The sequence below is a fragment of the Ursus maritimus genome (genome assembly GCF_017311325.1).
Source record: "Ursus maritimus isolate PB19 chromosome X unlocalized genomic scaffold, ASM1731132v1 scaffold_X1, whole genome shotgun sequence".
Lineage (NCBI taxonomy): Eukaryota > Metazoa > Chordata > Mammalia > Carnivora > Ursidae > Ursus > Ursus maritimus.
Window position 1 is genome coordinate 79191161 of NW_024423319.1, and position 19171 is coordinate 79210331.

Genomic DNA, 19171 nt, shown 5'->3' on the forward strand with positions numbered 1-19171 from the left:
TGCTTGGCAGAGTATCTGGCACATCATCAGTTAGTTCATTTTCTAAATATAGGCCACTTGCTTTTTAAAAACTGTAACTACCTGGCCAGTATCACCATGGATATCACTGTTAACATTTTGCTGTATTTCTTCTAGTCTTTAAAATATTATTGCATGGACAATTCTCTCCTGACCTTTTTTGTTAAGCATTATACTAATTAATGTGAGAAATGCTGTCTTCCCATACCCTCATCAACATTACAGATTATCTTTTAGATTTTTGTTAAGTGGGGAAAAATATTTCATAGTCATTTTAATTTTATGCTTTAATTACATATATTTTCAAATTTATTGGCCTTATATTGGTTGTCTGCTCATCGTGGTCATTTTGTATTTGACATTGGAATATCAGGTTGTTTCTTATTGAGTGCCATACATATCGAGTATGTTCACTTTCGTATCTGTTGCGGATACACTTTGCTTTTGATTTTGTTTTTGATATGTTTTGGCATCTTGAATTTTTGACAGTTATATACTCAGATTATCTTGGAAACTAAAGAGCAAAAAGAAAACTTACCTTAAGAAACTACACAAATTAAAACAGTGGCATTGGGGTGTGTGGTGGCTTAATTGGTTAACCATCTGCCTTCGGCTCGGGTCATGATTCCAGGGTCTTGGGATCAAGCCCTGCATCGGGCTCCCTGCTCAGCAGGGAGCCTGGTTCTCCCTCTCCTGTTCCCCCTGCTTGTGCTCACTTGCTCTCTGTCAAATAAATAAAATCTTTTTAAAAAATTGAAACAGTGGCATCAGTGTAAGAAGATAACCTAGGAAAGTATCCTAGTGTACATGTGCATTAGAACTTAACATATGATAATTATAGGAATATTGGTAGGGAAGAAACCGTGTCAGGAAAATTGTTCGACTTTTGAGGGGTGGGGACTATTATATTGAAAGAAATTCTAGATAAATTAAAAGTCAAATATTTTTAAAAGAAATAAATTATAGGTGAAATATAAATGAATACTTACCTGGTGTTAGATGGGGATGGCCCTCCCAAGCATTAAAACAAAGGGAAAAAATATAATGGAAGTGTAAAGTAGTATATCCAAAGTAAAAAGGCACATGACAAGCTAGGGAAGACATTTGTAGCCCAGTATACAGTAGGCGCTTGAATAATAGGGGTTTGAACTACGCAGTTCTACTTATATGTGGATATTTTTCAATAAATACAGTATTGTAAATGTATATTCCTTATGATTTTCCTAAAACTCATAACATTTTCTTTTTTCTAGTTTATTATAAGAATACAGTATATGATACACATACCATAAAAATATGTATTGAATGTTTATGTTACCAGTAAGGCTTCTAGTCAACAGTAGGCTATTAGTAGTTAAGGTTTTAGGGAGTCAAAAGTTCTACTTGGGTTTTCTACTGCATGGTCAGCACCCCTGACCCCCGTGTTGTTCAGCAGTGAACTGTAGTTATCTTTAGTAGCTACATCAGTAGGAGAGAAGAATACGACAATGGACATAATGGACATAGGTCATTTCAGAAAAGAAATAATTCAGTAAACTTACAGAATAATTTAACCTTGTAGGTAATCAGAAATGCAAATTAAATTTTTTCTTCTTTTACCTAATGGATTGTTACAGATTTATTCTTGGGGTCGCACCTGTACACACATTCCTGGCTTACAACATTTGATAGCTCCTAGCAAATTACTTAGGATAAACTCCTGGAATTCGAATTTTTAGATCATTGCCTATGTATTTTTTTCTTACAGATTTTATTTATGTACTTGAGAGAGAGAGAGCTAGAGTGAGAGAGAGAGAGCACAGAGGGAGAGGGAGAAGCAGACTTNCTGCTGAGCAGAGAGTCCAACGCAGGGCTCCATCCCAGGACCCTGAGATCATGACCTGAGATGAAGACAGACGCTTAACCGACCGAGCCACCCAGGCGCCCCTCCCAATATATTTTTAAGGCTTGAAGATGCCTAGTTTCCTTGAGCAGCATACCCAATTTTCTGTACTGTGGTTAATACTAGGTATTATTTTTAAGAAGGACATTTAAAATTTTTTTTCTTACCTTTTGACCCTCTTTACCCATTTTTACACCTGTCCACCTATGACAGTCACCAGTCTCTTCTCTGTATCTATGAGTTTGGGTCTTTTAAATTTGGGGTTTTTTTTTTTTTGTATTTTGAATTCTGTGTATAAGTTGAGATTATATGGTATTTGTCTTTCTCTAACTTATTTGACTTAGCATAATGCCCTCAAGGTCCATCCATGTTGTCACAAATGGCAAGATTTCATTCTTTTTTTAATGGATGAATACTAGTCCACTGTATATGTACACCCCATCTTTATCCATTCATCTGTCCATGGTCTCTTAGGTTGTTTGCATATCTTGGCTATTGTAAATAATGTTACAGTGAACATGGGGATGCATGTATCCTTTCAAATTATTGTTTTATTTTCTTGGATTAAATACCCAGAAGTGGAATTGCTGTATCATATGGTAGTTCTATTTTTAATTTTTTTGAGGAATCTCACAGTTTTCCGTAGTGGCTACACAAGGAAGACATTTATTGATCACTTTGTGTGTCAGCAACTGTGCAAAGGATTTTTTCCCTAGGTTTAGTATCTTTATTGGAGCAAATCAGTGTCAACCTTGGCAATTAGTATGCATCCATTGAACTGGCAAGTGCATTACCGGGAGAAGGAAAATAATCAGTTTGCATTTATGTAGCAGAAACGAGATGGTAAAGATAGACTTTTGTCCCTGGTGCATTCTGCAAACTACAAGGTCCAGAGGGACCTTGCTACTGCTGATAAAATAGAACATCATGCTGGTATATCGAATTGATGCCATTATGCTCACTGAATCTTGTGAGCAGAAAACACAAGTACCTTAGATGCCTTAGGCATATGTGTGCCAGAGACTGCCCTTTGAAGCTTGAGGGTCTTCCACATCAGGAAAGTTTCTAGGGGCCTATAGGTTTGGGAAATGTCAAGATTTCCCTTCTAAAGTGAGAGGTGAATTGCTGTACCTTATACCATATACCATGAAGACAGAGGAACAACATATGAGGTGTCTCTTTGGATTTTGGAACCAGCATACATCAAATTTGGGCTTGCTGTTTTGAATCATTTACTGGATAACCTCTAAAGTGATAGTGAGGTCTGGATCTAGGAAAGACTGAGAAAGGTTCAGGTTATGATATAAGCTGCCCTACTACGTGGACATTTTGACCTAGTAGAATGAGATGTCTGACTTAGGTGTCAGCCAGAGATGCCTCTGGCAAGCCATGATAGAAGAAGTGCAGCTGAGATTCCTAGAATTTTGGCAAGGCTTTTGTCTGCCAACAACTATTCTAAAATTCAGAAAAGCAGCTTCTGGCTTGCAGCTGAAACTTTTATGATAAAGACTGAATGCCTGATGAGATACCAAGTGATTATAGGATTCAAATGTTCACCATGAATTGGGTGTAATCTAACCCACAGAATCAAAAATTGGATCTGCATAACTGCATTCCATTAAACACTGAAGTGGTATGTTTGATACTAAGCCTGAGTAGGTCTAGAAGGCACAAGTGAACTACATGAGCAGGTGGTTTAGACTCCCATGTTATGTTTCTTCTGCTTCATCACCTCTCCCTCAACCTATATATGACTTCAAGGAAAGGAGAAAAAAGGCAGGCCTGGTTATGGAAGAATTTTATGCCAAGGATTTTACTTGCATTTAATTACCACAAAAATTTGAGGTAGCTCTTAATGATGCTTCCTCAGAGAGAAAAGGTTTGGGACTTCACTTAAAGAAAACCTTTAAACCCCTGTTTTTCCATGTTCTGTTTTGGGTACTGAAAATACTTATAGCTCAAATCTCACAACATTGCTGGAAAAATAGGTGGTGGTATAGTTTGTTTTGCAGAAGAGGATACTAAGATTCAAAGAGGTGCTTACCGACTATCTAATTCCAAAGCCCATACTCTTTGTAGTAGTATGCTGTCTCTCAATATTTAAGCCCCTGTTATGTGAAATAAGTGCTTTAGTATGTTGCAAACATTTGAACTTCACATTACCAAGGTAGTTAGTAGGTCTCTTTTCCTGGTAAGAAAACTGTGGCTGAGAGATTAAGCTAGCTTATGATAAAACAGCTTATTAAATATCAAGCTAAGAACTGAACCCAGTTTTGTTTGGTTGCAAATCTAGGCCCATTTCCAGGATACCATACTGCTTTACAGAGAAAAAAAGCAAGTGTAATCATTTTCAGCTGCCATCCATTAATGGAAGAATTCTCTGTCCCGGTGCCTAGCCTTCTTCCTCCTCCACTTTCAGAAACTTTACTATAAGCTCTCAGTCTATACCTTGTTACCTGAAAAACAGGCCCTTTCATCGGTATAAGCAGGAATATATGGCAATGGGAATCCCGTAAGAATGAAGTCCCAGTATTACAAAGTTCAGAAGCTCTTTGCCCTCCTGCAGTTAGAGGGTTTAATGTTGCAGAAAAATACACCCAGTGCTAATCTTCACTTTTAACTGTGAATTCACTAGGGCTTTTCAGTGTTCCTCTGATTCAACATTTCTTATCAGGCATTCTAGTTAACTTTCAGACTGTGGTACAGATTCTTTCATTTTGTTTGTATTGCTGTCTAGCTCATTTCCTTTATTTCTGTTGTCTGTACCCTTCCAAGTAGATTGTCTACATATACAAGTTTATCCAAATTAAAAATGTGCAGATGGATTGTTTTATTATAAGATTTCCCTTTAATCTGAGTGATTGGCAAATTTCCCATTTTCAAATGTTGTATATTCTTTCAAAAGTTAAATGGCTGAATGTGTTGACCCAAAGATTCCTTTTCCCATTCTTTGTTTTTGTGTATCCCTCATCCTCCAAAACACTTTGTGAATACCTGTTTTTCTCAGCCTGCAGACTGCAGAGCCTTAATAGACAAACTCAAAGTTTGTAATGATGAGCAACTCCTCTTGGAACTGCAGCAGATCAAAACATGGAACATTGGGAAGGTATGTGAACCCATGCTCCCAAAAGACAGGGCTCCCTGGACTAGTACATCATTTTGTGTTCTCTGATACGGAAGGAAACCACAGTGAGGTAACATCATTCATCAATTAGTAAGTATCTAGTGTACGTCTAGTACAGCTCTAGACCGCTAGCTTTTAGCTTGTGAACACTAATGAAATTTTGAAAGAAAATGTGAAAGAAAACTTTGCTAGCTGGGGATGAAGAATGTTTACACAGGTGATGATAAAGAATTTCAACCACAGAATTCCTTTAGTTTGACTGACAGTATGAGTTTGAGATAGTTAAAAGAATCTTCTTTAGATAACTCTAAAAATGAACACTTCTGATAATATGAGTTCTGGCAGGGAGAGTCATTGTGTTTGTAGACCTCAGAATATAGCCCGAATTCTCTCTCTGAAGACCTAGTTAAGGTGTCTACTGGTGTTAGCACATGTATACTTTGATGGATGTAATAATGAACTCAGGTGTATATGCCTCAGAGTATGATATTTCTCATACAGGTTTCTGTACTGGTGTGGGGATTTAAAGAGAAGCAAAGGTGGTTAGTGAACTTGTCTTAGGTGTCATGCTGAGCATTCCATTGTAGCAAAACACCTGCACAGTACTTAGTACCTTATTCTTCAGTGTTCCTTTCTGTTCCCTTCTCCAGTGTGAGTTATACCACTGGGTGGATCTGTTGGACCGCTTTGATGGAATCCTGGCAGATGCTGGACAAACAGTGGAAAATATGTCGTGGATGCTCGTATGTGATAGGCCGGAACGAGAACAACTGAAAATGCTTCTCTTGGCTGTGTTGAACTTCACAGCCTTGCTCATTGAGTACAGCTTTTCCCGGCATCTGTACAGTTCCATAGAGGTAGGAAAGGTTCAAGCCTATGTGATCTCTTCTTAAGTAGAATTATTCATGTCCCGAGATGAAGAAATTGCTATTTCTCTCTGATAATTGCTTCTTTCCTTTTCATTATGGAAGTCTGGGGTTTTCAGTGTCAAAGACAATGATGATGATTCTTGGATATAGATACTCGCAACAGGTTGCTGGAAGTTTCATTACTGTCACCTTCACTCTGCCTTTCAAGAAATTAATGAGAATGTAATACATGTATTGAAGTATTCTTGGGAATTTGCAAAAATTAATCCTTGTCCCAGTTATGAGAGCATCCCCAAATCACTTTAACTATTAAAATAGTTTGATTTCTTTGATACATTACTCATTGCCTAAGTGCCCTGTTGTTAATGTTAATTTTCCTAAGACTTTGGTAAAGAAATAGGACCAGAATTTAAAGGAACTGGCTTGGGAAAAGTGCAATAACTGAACTGAAGTATAGCACCCACAGTTTTAAGTGAGGAACAGATAAGCAGTCTGTTAAAAATAAAATAAACTAGTTGCAAAAGGAATTCCATAGCCTTCAGGATTATCAGCAATCCGGAATGCCTAGGTTTATTGCTAGCTAAATGACATAATGATTTTAACACTGACCAAATGCTTTGATATATTGATGAACTTTGATTTTATTAAAAAATCTACGTAGTCACTCTTGGGTTACTGTTACATACACTATACTGTAACAGTCATAAATGCCACCAGCTGTTGTTGATATCTTTAGTTTCTTTATGGAGGACCCTGCATTTTAATTAGTTCCAATTTTATATTTGTCTCAAAGGATACAGAAGGAGCATAAAATTATCTTCTTTTCACAATACTTTTAGTCTAGTTGGAGACTTAATGTTCTTGAGTTCCACTGTGTATTAAAATATCACATTTGTCTCTTTTGTAATCTGTTTTTTCCTGTGGGGGACCCTGTGCAGTTTTGAGCTGCTGCTTGCTTGCTTGCTTGCTTTTTTTTTTTTTTTTTAACTTTTATTGGCCTTTCTGGCTTGCTGCCAGATTATAAGCTGCTTGGGGACAAGGTTGCATGTTGTAGGTGCTCAAATATTCATAAATGGTTTTTTGTATTTGTTAAACTTCTTGATAGCTTTGTATATATAAACAAATCTATTACTACATAGGCATTTTAAGTTTTCAAAGCCTAGTGTACACTGTACCATGAACTTGCCCTTTTTTGTTCCCTGTAGCATTTGACAACTTTATTGGCTTCCTCTGATATGCAAGTGGTGCTGGCAGTCCTTAATCTTCTCTATGTATTTAGCAAAAGATCAAACTATATCACACGCCTCGGATCTGACAAGAGAACCCCACTGCTAACCCGGCTGCAACACTTGGCAGAGGTGAGTCATGGGTAAAGAGTGGAAGGGCACAAAAATTAGACCATATATTTCCTTTTCACAGCTGTTTTTTACATTGTCAAAATGGATAGTAATCCCTAAGTTTACTGGCCTAATTGAATAGAATTATGGGGGCCCCTTTAAGTTCCCCCCAAAACCTAAGAAGTATTCTGAGTTGTTATGAAGCAATTTTGAGGAATTTCATGAATCTACTCACAAAGCAGAATCACTCTTTATCCATAGGGCAACAACTTTTCTGGAAAGAAAGTTCATAATCAGATTCTACTTAGGAAGGAAATATGGTGCAATCTGGATTTGAGTCTTATCCCTGCTTATTAGCTCTGATACCAGTTTTCTCATCTGGGAATTTAATGTATCTACCTTAAGAGTAGTTTCAGAATAAAATAAAATGTAGGGTACTTAGTGCTGTGCTCAGGAATTAGTTTGTGATGGTAGTAAGTATAATTGAAGGCAAAAAAACCTCATATGAAAGTTCAACTCAACCAAACTACTGTCCAGTGTTCCTAGAAACAAATTGATCATATGTGCTTATTAGGGTTTGAGAGAGCACCTGGGTGGCTTAGTCAGTTAAGCAACTGCCTTCAGCTCAGGTCATGATCCCAGGGTCCTGGGATCAAGCCCTGTATCATGCTCTGTGCTGAGCGGGGAGCGTGTTTCTCCCTCTGTCTCTGTCTGCCAGTCCCTCTGCTTGTGCTCTCTCTTTCTCCTTCTGTCAAATAAACAAATAAAATCTTTTAAAACATTGGCAAGGCTAATTTTTTAAAAAACCAATTAATGATTACCTCATAAATAATACAGCTCAAGTTTCAGGCTATTTTTAGGTACATAATTCCTTAAAAATCAATTCCCCCCCCCCAAAAAGATTTATTTATTTATTTATTTATTTTGGAGAGGCAGAGAGAGCCAGGGGTGGGGGTGGAGGGGCAGGGGGAGAGTCTCAAACAGACTCCACGCTGAGTGCAGAACCCAGTGCATGTCTCAGTCTCATGACCCTGAGATCACGACCTGAGCCGAAACCAAGAGCTGGACACTCAACCAACTGTGCCACCCAGGCCCCCCTCCTTAAAAATCAGTTTTTAATGATATTATATATAACATGTATTGTGAAAATTCTAGGACATACAGAAAAGTATAAAGAGAATGTTAATTACCTTTCATTCATCTACATGGAGCTTCCTTCAAAATTTGAGCATATTTTCTCTTCTTGTATCTGCAAATATGTATATACAGATGTGCAACCTGTTTTCTTAACACAATTTTATCATGTTATTAAAAAATGTAAGACAGTCCAATATTGGCTCCCCAAGTAACAGTAAGAGGAAAAAGAAGCCATATTTCAAGAGATGCTTCAAAAGCATTTGATAAAATTCAGTACATTATTTAAAACTAATATAAACTCTTAGAAAGCTAGGAAAACAAACTTTGAATTTCTAAATCATCTTTCAGAAGTCATAATGGAAAAACGGAAGGATCTCCATTAAATTCAGAAGTCACACAAAAATGCTATTACTCTTGCCACTTAAATTTATAGTAGAGATTCTAACAAATACAAGAGAAAAGAAAGAAATGGATACATATTAAAAAAGAAAACTTGGGGCATCTGGGTGGCTCAGACGGTTAGACGTCTGCCTTTGGCTCAGGTCATGATTCCATAGTATTGGGAACCAGCCCCAAATCATACTCCCTACTCAGCAGGGAGCCTGCTTCTCCCTCTCCCTCTGCCCTTCCCCCTGCTTGTGTGTGTTCTCCCTCTCTCAAAGAAATAAATTATTTTTAAAAAAAAAAGCAAACTTGTTACTATTTGAAGGTGATAGAATTGAGGCTTTTGGTTTTCTGGGGAGGCAGTATAAAATTATTAGAACTAATAAAAGTATAGTGAGGTATCCAAGTAAATGATCACTTATACAGGAAGATATTTTCTCCATACATTAGTAATAACCAGTTAGATGATTAGAAAAAAGACCCCATTCACAGTATCAACAAGTATAGCTAAAATTAGCCGTAATGGGTAAAACCATACATTTAAGAAGATCGTATAGAAGGTTAGATTGTGATTTACCGGTAGGGAAGGAACTCTTAAAAACCCCAAAACATAAAATCTTACTGTAAAAAATTTGAATTTGATAATACAAAATTAAGACTTCCCTTTCAATGAAAAGCATCATAACTCACTGTGATACTGGCACTTATATTGGAATTTAAATCAGCACACTGCTTCCTTGAACAAGAAAAACATCAGTTGAAATAAGCATGAGAGACTTGGACTCTGGGAAACAAACTGAGGGCTTCAGAGGGGAGGGGGGTGGGGGAATGGGATAGGCTGGTGATGGGTAGTAAGGAGGGCACGTATTGCATGGTGCACTGGGTGTTATACGCAACTAATGAATCATCGAACTTTACATCAAAAACCAGGGATGTACTGTATAGTGACTAACATAATAAAAATTATTATTAAAAAAAAAGAAATAGTGTACTTATTGATATGGTTGACTAACATTTGGTGCAAACTCATTTTGTCACGGACCAATACCACATTCGCACAATTGGTGGAATATCAGCTGGCCTGTGTACAACATTAAGCAGCACTGCCAAAAATAAAACTTAACAGAGTAGTGATAGATCGGTAAGTGTTTAGCCATGTTTTAAAACTCAGGGGGCGGGGTGCCACGGTGGTGCAGTCAGTTGAGCGTCCCAACTCTTGGTTTTGGCTCAGGTCGTGATCTCAGCCCCTTATTGGGCTCCGCACTCGGTGTGGAGTCTCCTTGAGACTCTCTCTCTCCCCCTGTCCCTCCCCACCCCCCAAATAAATAAATAAATCTTTTTCAAAAACTGTCAAGGGCCTGTGTCATTATAGTATATTTAAGGAACACCTCCAAATTAACAAGGATAAACAAAGGCTATGGATAGATAATTCACAGACCAAGGCATTAATAGATGTTGAAACTCATTAGTAATTAGAGAAATACAGTTTATAAAACTATCAGATTAACAGAAATTAGAAAACTGTGTAATGGTAGGTGTTAGCAGGCATGTGAGGCTTTAGGAACCCTTGACTGGTACTCCTGGGTATATATCCCAAAGATGATATCATATTATTCCATAAGGTAACATTTGGGAAATTATTGCATCATTGTGGCAGTTAGTAGATTGGATAAGTAAAATGTGCTGCGTGCATATTATGGAATATGTAGCAGTTAGAAGCAGTGACCCAAATAACACATGTAGCAACATCAATAGCTTTTAAAAATAATGGTGGGGGTGGTTAAAAATGTTAATTGGTCAGTACCATTTCTGAAACTTAAAAATGTGCACACAGAGCAACATAAAGTTTTGAAAAAAAATTACAGATACCAGAAGTGAAAAGTGTGGCCTTTGGCAAGGAGAAAGGAATGTGAATGGGCAATAATCAGACAGATGGTTTACATAAATAAATAAAAGAAAATAAAGCTAACTAGTAGTATTTATGATCTGTTGGAACAAAGCTAAACCTTCATTTACAGATTTAAAAGAGGATCTAAATTGTGAGCAGAGACAGATGATACCATTTTTTGCATGGGAAGATGCAATATAGTAGAAGCCCTCTTTGATCAAATTAGGGTGAATAGTTATTAGGGTAATTATTGTTAAAATGTTAAAGCAGAAATTTTTAAAAATGTCATTAATACCACTTTTTTAAAAAGATTTTATTTATTTATTTTTAGAGAGGAGAGTGTGAGCGGGGTGGGAGGGGGGAGTGTGAAGAGGGCAGAGGGAGAGAGAATCTCAAGCAGACTCCAGAGTGAGCACAGAGCCCAATGGGGGGCTCAATCCCATGACCCTGCGTTCATGACCTGAGCCAAAATCAAAAGTCTGACACTTAACTGACTAGCCACTTAGGTGCTCTAGTACATACCACTTTTTAAAAACTGAAACACAAATGTCAGTTCTTTTTCCTGTCTTTCTAAAGTAGGACCACAGACACTACTTTGAGTCAGAAATAGTCTGTTCTCTTACTTACATAAATTACAACTATCATCTCTGATTTCTTTGAAGTAGAGCAACAGCGGTATAAAGACTTCAGTTTGTAAAGAAACTTTAATACAGAATTACAAATTTTTATAATTTACCCCTGAATCTCTTTTCCCTAATTTGACACTTTTTATTTTAGCATCTTGCCTTTTTGCCTTTGCCAAATATTCAGATTGGTTTTTATAAAAATAGTTCCCTTTTCAGTTTGAATCATTGTTCTGTATAGTATTTTAACTTATTATATACAACTGACATAAATGAGTTTAGAGACAAAGACCTGGCTTGGTACAGCTACAGATAACCGGTGGGAGCAAAAGAGTAATTGCAAGTAAGGCTGCATTATTCAGTATAAGTTTTTTTAATTGGCATAGGAACAGACAAATATGTCTGCAGAATGAAATAGTAAGCCTCATGTTTATAAAGTGGGACAATTGACTATTTGAGGGGAAAATGTGTTTAGATAATTTCTTTAGACTATTCACGTAAATCCTACAAACATATTTAGAGGTATATACAGGCAACTCTTTAACATCTTTCATGTGGAAGGATTTCCTAAATCAGGAACCTATAAGCCATTTTAAAAATTTACAGATTTTATGTGAAAATATTAAGACTTCTGTATGATAAAATAGTTATAAGTAAAAGGCAGATGACTTCTTCAACTGGGAAAATGTATTTGCACTGTGTATAACAAAGGAGTAACACGTTAGGTAAACAGCTTTACAAATCATTAAAAATATAAATAACCCAGTAGAAAAACATGCAGAAGTATATAGACAGATAATTCATAAAAATTATGAAATAATTTTAAACTTGGTCAAGAAAACATGAAAAGATTACACTAGGAATAATGGGGAAATGTACATTATGTGAGATCATTTTTTACCATTAGATTGCCAATATTATCTACAATTGGCTAGGTTGTGGGGAAGCAGATACTTACAAACTGTTGGTGTAAAAATGCCCTCTTGTAGGGTTATTTGGCTGCACCTTTAATTTTAAAATGTATAAATTTTATTTCATCCAGTAATTCTATTTTAAGGAAGTTCTATTAGAAACATTCAAATGTACACAAAAATTATGCTTAAGTATTCTCACTGCACCATCGTTTGGGAAAAAATTTTGAAACATCGTATTTAACAAAGCATAAGCCTGTACAGGACCCGAAAAGAACTCCTCAATGAAAGGATCTCTTAGCAGGAAAAGTTAGTGGAAGATCCCCATCTATGGTTTTTTTTTTAATTTTTTTTTTATTTTTTAAGATTTTATTTATTCATTTGACAGAGAGAGAGACAGCCAGTGAGAGAGGGAACACAAGCAGGGGGAGTGGGAGAGAAAGAAGCAGGCTTCCAGTGGAAGAGCCTGATGTGGGGCTCCATCCCAGAACTCCAGGATCACGCCCTGAGCTGAAGGCAGACGCTTAACGACTGAGCCACCCAGGCGCCCCTGGTTTTTTTTTTTTAAATCCAAAAGTAAAACTTATTAAGAAAGTGCAGAAAGTTACATATCTTAATTGTAAGCTTAGAAAGGGAATTGAATTGGAGGAAAAGATGATGGGTGAGTTTCACTTTTTATATTCTCTAAATATTTTATAGCTATAATATATATTTTATAATTAAATGTGATAATTTGTAATGACTTTGTAGATTGTATTTTTAATGACTGTAACATTCCATTGTTTGCGCTATAGTTTAGTTGTTCCCTGATTTAATACCTACCATATGTAATCCTCTTAATACTCTGAGAGTAGGAATTCTCTCATTTTATAGATGAAGAGTATGAGGTTAAGCAAGGTGAAGTTGATTTGCTTATAATTCCCATAATCAGGCAGTGATTTGGGGTTTGAAACCTGATCTGTTTGCTTATACGAGCCATACCCTTTCCAGGGGATGTACCATATTGAATGCTTTTCAGATTTCAGAACAAGCTTTATATTTAGAGATGGAAGAAGAGCAATCTAGTTAATTTAGTATTTTGTGTAGAGCCATAACAACACCTATCAGAATTAATAGTTTGTCAGGTCATAACACCCCCACTTTGAGGCTGGTCATCTATCAAACTAATACTTAATAAATGTTCTGACCATTTAGAAAGTAAAAGTAAGATGCATACTAGACTTTTACATGGCACACATATGCAAAGTGTGGAATTTTTTTGCTGTAGTTTTTGGGTAGTTTGGGATTATCATGTTCTTTTCTTTCCTTGGATCATTCTGTCACCAGGAAGGATTGCTTAAATGATTGCTATTACAGTAGTCTCCCCCTGCCTTATCCACAGTATCGTTCCAAGACCCCCAGTGAATTCCTGAAGCTGTAAATAGTACTGAACGCCCATATATCCTATGTTTTTTTCCTATACCTACCTATGATAAAGTTGAGTCTGCAAATTAGCCACAGTAAGAGATTAATAATAACTAATAATAAAATAGAACAGTTATAAAAATATACTATAAGAAGAGTTACGTGAATGTGGTTTCTTTGAAAATATTGTACTGCATTCACTCTTCATCTTATGATCGTATGATAAAATGCCTATGTGATGAAGTGAGGTAAATGACTAGGCATTGTGACATAGTCATCTTGATACAGCCTTGGTCTGCTGTTGACCATCTGACAATATGTCAGGAGGATCATCTTCCTTCAGACTGCTGTTGACTGGGTAACTGAAAAGAAACTTCAGATAAGGGGGAACTTCTGTATGTTCTTTTGTGTTTTGGACTCCTTTTACCTTGTATGACAGATGTGCTCCCTTTTTCCTCTGAATTGGGCTAACGTAAAGACTGTAGATGGAAGGTTGACTTTAAGTCTCACAATTTAGAATCTTGGTGGGTACAGTACATTGCAACTTTTGTTACTATCTTACGTGCTTGATGCTTTGTTATTACAAATAAGAGCATCTTACAGGTTTTTGAGAGATAAGACATAATATGCTAGGTGTTTGATGATAGTAACTACCATTATTCAAACTCCCTATTAAAATTTTAAGCTTAATTTTTCTCAAAAATGCAAAATTCTCTAAAAATGTAACTTGTTGACATGGGTTGCTTTCTCTCCAACATCTTCTTTTGAAATGTGACAGTTCTTATAACAGTGGTCTTCAATAGACATTTTGGTTCATGTCTCTTCATTTTTTAGACTGCATCCTGAATCTGAATTCTTTTGTTTTCCATGCCCTGTGCAACAACTACATGTATTCACTTGAGTGTGGTTAAGAACCTGGGTTTAGAAGGACCTAGTTTGTCAACAGATCAAATTAATCTCAGTTTACATATCTATAAATAGGGGATTATGGTATCTACCTCAGTTTTAGGTGTAAACTTGATGAGGTCATAAATAAAATTCCTAGGTTTAATGCTGATCATGTTGAAAGTACATAATAAATGGAAGTTTTCGTTGAAGTAGTTGTCAGCACATAAACTACATGATAAATCCCTTTTATGTTTACTTTCTTTTAAAATTGTATGTATACATTATTTTGCATAAATACATAGTGCCACACAGTTTTTTTGGTGTAGTCTTTTTTCTCTTGGGTCATCTTCCTACAACATAAAATGTATCCTTGTGTATGTATTTTTATCTTCATAATGACATGTTTAGGGTATTTTTGTCACTGATTTACAAAAGTAGGACATTTTTGCATCTCAGTTTTCTCACTTAATGGTTTGTTAAAAATTCGCTGAATCACTTGTATAACTATGTCATTCTTTTAATGGCTACATAATATTCCATAGTTTGGATGTTCCATAATTTATTCAACTATTTACCTATTAATGCATATTCTTTTTTTTTTTCCTATTACGAGCAATGATTGCTACATAAAGCAATTTTATATATATATGCCCTTACTGATAATTTTGATTCTGTGAAAGAGTCCCGGTAATCTCCGTGTTACTTTAATTGACCCTTATCTGATGAGTAGTGAATTTGAGCATCTTTTCATGTTTGGCTGTTAGGATTTGCTTTTGTGAATTGTTCATTTGCCCATTTTTGTCTTGGTTTAGTGTTTTTCTATAAAAGCTCTGTTGGAGATATTAGCCCTTTGTCTCTGTTAAAAGTATTTCCCCCAAATCTTTGTGGTGTTTTCGTTTATTGTGTTTATGTACATATTATTTACAAAAATGGTTCAAAAAAAGGTAAATGGCTTCTAGAAAAAGTGTTGAACATGATGTTTTGATCTTTATGAAAAATGACTTTGTATGTGGTATCTTTTCTCATGATACTTCTTTAGTGACTGTTAACCCAGTGATGTGGGCCAGTTGTGAATATGAATAGTGGTTAGTTAACTGCAAATGTAGAGAAAGTACTCCAAGAAGACTTATTGAATTGTTAAAAACCAGTTGGTTTGTTGTTGTTGTTTTAAATTTCCTATTTAAATTCAATTTAGTTAACATATAGTGTATTATTATTTTCAGGGGTAGAATTTAGTGGTTCATCAGTTGCTTATAACACCCAGTGCTTATTACATCAAGTGCCCTCCTTAATGCCCATTGCCCAATTACCCCATCCCCCCACCTCCCTTCCAGCAGCCCTCAGTTTGTTTCCTATAGTTAAGAGTCTCTTATGGTTTGCCTCCCTCTCTGTTTTTATCGTATTTTATTTTTCCTTCCCTTCCCCTATGTTCATCTGTCTTGTTTCTTGAATTCCACATATGAGTGAAATCATATCTTGTTTGTCTTTCTGTGACTGACTTATTTCGCTTAGCATCGAACCCTCTAGTTCCATCCACATCTTGCAAATGGCAAGATTTCATCCTTTTTGATGGCTGAGTAATATTCCATTGTATATATGTACCACTTCTTCCTTACCCATTATCCAGTAGTTTGGCTACTGTAGACATTGCTGCTATAAACATTGGGGTGGAGGTGCCCCTTCGGATCACAATGTTTGTGTCTTTTGGGTAAATACTAGTAGTACAATTGCTGGGTCGTGGGGTAGCTCTATTTTTAACTTTTTGAGGAACCTCCGTATTGTTTTCCAGAGTGGCACCAGTTTGCATTGCCACCAGCAGTGTAAGAAGGTTCCCCTTTCTCCACATTCTTGCCAACATCTGTTGTTTCCTGAGTTGTTCATTTGAGCCATTCTCACAGGTGTGCTGTGGTATCTCATCGTTTTGATTTGTGTTTCCCTGATGCTGAGTGATGTTGAGCACTTTTTCATGTGTCTGTTTGCTATTTGTGTGTCTTTGGAGAAATGTCTGTTCATGTCTTCTGTCCGTTTCTTCACTGGATTTTTCGTTCTTTGGGTGTTTAGTTTGATAAGTTGTTGTTTTGTTTTGTTTTGTTTTTACGATTTTATTTATTTGGGGTGCCTGGGTGGCTCAGTCGGTTAAGCGGCTGCCTTCAGCTCAGGTCATGATCCCAGGGTCCTGGAATTGAGCCCCACATCCAGCTCCCTGCTCAATGGGGAGTCTGCTTCTCCCTCTGCCTGCCGCTCCCCCTGCTTGTGCTCTCTCTCTGTCAAATAAATTACAGAAAGAGCACAAAGGCAAGGAGGGGCAAAGGGAGAGGGAAAAGCAGCCTCCCACCTAAGCAGGGAGTCTGATGCTAGGCTCTATCCCAAGACCCTGGGATCATGACCTGAGCTGAAGGCAGACACTTAACCAACTGAGCCATTCAGGTGCACCGAGTTTGATAAGTTCTTTATAGATTTTGGATACTAGCCCTTTATCTAGTATGTCATTTGTGAATATCTTCTCCCATTCCATAGGTTGCCTTTTAGTTTTGTTGATTGTTTCCTTTACTGCACAAAAGCTTTTTATCCTGATGTAGTCCCAGTGGTTCATTTTTGTTTTTGTTTCCCTTGCCTTTGGAGATGTGTCTAACAAGAAGTTGCTGCAGCTGAAGTCAGAGAGGTTGCTGCCTGTATTCTCCTCTAGGATTTTGATGGATTCCTGTCTCACATTTAGGTCTTTCATCCATTTGAGCCAGTTGGTTTTGAGAAGGGCGAGTACACTGGTTCTCAAACTTGAGCCTGGGACAAGTTTTCTTTGACCAGAAAAAGAACCATTCTCCCAGGGGGAAAAGGCTTGCTAAGATAAATTCACTAAATTTCATTGCAGCTATTTGTCCTATACACAACAAACTGACAAAAGCAGCAACATCTGCTGGAAAATACAGTTGCTTCTTGGCATAGAATTGTTTTTAACAAATCCAATTGTGCCTTGTGGTTCCAAAACAACATATCAAAGCAGAAGGGAAGATGGCCTAACCTTATAACCTAAGCGTGGATGAAAGGTATGAGCAGGACAGGGCATGAGCATGAGGAGTAAATATGGAAAACACACAGAACATTTTAAGTTCTCAATAACCCTCACGGCAGGACTGTTCCCCAAGCATCCATTCTTAAAAACAGTGCCATAATGCCCAGAGCAAAAGAAAGCAAGAACATAAATTTTTTGGTCAGTCTAGCTAAAGCCATGTCTATTTTTGTTGCTTTTTTTCAAAGAACCAAATTTGATTTACTTGATTATATCTCTGTTTTCTGTTTCATTTATCTCTTGTCTAATTTTTGTCATTTCCTTCTTTCTGTTTGCTTTGGGTCTGGTTTGCTCTTTTTTCCCTAGTTCCTAAAGGTAGAAAGTTAGGTTACTGATTTTAGATTTCTTTTTTAAAGGTAGGCGATCACAGCTGTGAATTTCCCTGTAAGCACCGCTTTCAGCATGTCCTATAAGTTTTAGTATGTCTTGTTTTTATTTTCATTCATCTTGAGGAATTTCCTAATTTCCCTTGTGATTCTTCTTTTACCCATTGGTTGTTAGGACTGGTGGTTTAGTTTTTACATATTTGCGAGTTTTCCAGATTTCTTTCTGTTTTGGATTTCTAATTTCTTTCCATTGTCTTGGAGAAGATAACTTTGTATGATTTTATTCTTTTTAAATTTCTTCAAGTTTGTTTTGTGGCCTAACATAGGTCTGTCTGGGAAAATGTTTTATATGTACTTTAGAAAAACGTGTATTCTGTTGTTGGGTGGATTGTTATATATCTGTTAGGTCTAGTTCATTTAATGTTCAACTCTTCTATTTCCTTGTTTATCTTTTGTCTAGTTATAAACATTTGCCCTTTGGATTAGACTAACACTTCAGTAATGAAGAGTTAGTTTGAATTAATATTAACTTAGTTTTAATAGTACACAAAAACTTTGCCCCTATATAGCTTTGTTTCCCCCATTTTATGTTGTTGCCACAGATTACATTTTTATACATTATGTGTCCATTAGCATAGATGTATAATACTGTTTTATATAGTTGTCTTTTAAAACGCAGAAAACGGGTTATAAAACTAAAAATATATTAGTACCGACTTTTATAATTTACCTATATAGCTACATTACTGGTATTTTTTATTTCTTCATATGGAGTCAAGTTACTGTCTTGTGCCCTTTCATTTCAACCTGAAGGACTCCAGTTAGCATTTCTTGAGTCTCATGTACCAGCAACAAGCCCTCAGCTTTTATCTGAGGATTCTTAAAATTTCTCCTACATTTTTGAAGGATAATTGTGTCAGATCCAGAATTTTTGATTGGCAGTTCTTCTAGCACTTTGAATATGTCTTCCCACTGTACTCTGACCTCCATGGTTTCTGATAAAAAATCAGCTATTGATCTTATTGAGGATCGCTTGTACATGACAAGTTCTTTTGCTCTTGCTGCTTCAAGATTCCCTTGAGCTGGATTTACAGATCATGTCGTTGGTCAAATTTGAGATGATTTTGGCAGTTATTTCTATGAATAATTTCTCTGCTCCTCTTTCTCTCCTCGTTCTGGGACTCTGATTATGTGTATATTGGTACAATTGATGGAGTCCCACATATCTCTTAGACTTACTTTTAATTTTCCATCTTTCTACTCTTCCAACTGGGTAATCTCAATTAACCTAGCTTCAGATTTATTGATTTTTT

General features: G+C 36.5%; 1 protein-coding gene across 6 annotated transcripts in view; it reads left to right on the forward strand.

Annotated features, from left to right (window-relative positions):
- HUWE1 (HECT, UBA and WWE domain containing E3 ubiquitin protein ligase 1) overlaps positions 1-19171 on the forward strand; it is a 161316-nt gene that overhangs the window by 32449 nt on the left and 109696 nt on the right. For all 6 annotated transcript variants that reach the window (XM_040631320.1, XM_040631324.1, XM_040631329.1 and 3 more), the window contains 3 exons: positions 4908-5006; positions 5675-5881; positions 7099-7251. In XM_040631320.1, coding sequence (XP_040487254.1) covers positions 4908-5006; positions 5675-5881; positions 7099-7251 — 459 coding nt within the window. The remainder of the gene's footprint in view (positions 1-4907; positions 5007-5674; positions 5882-7098; positions 7252-19171) is intronic.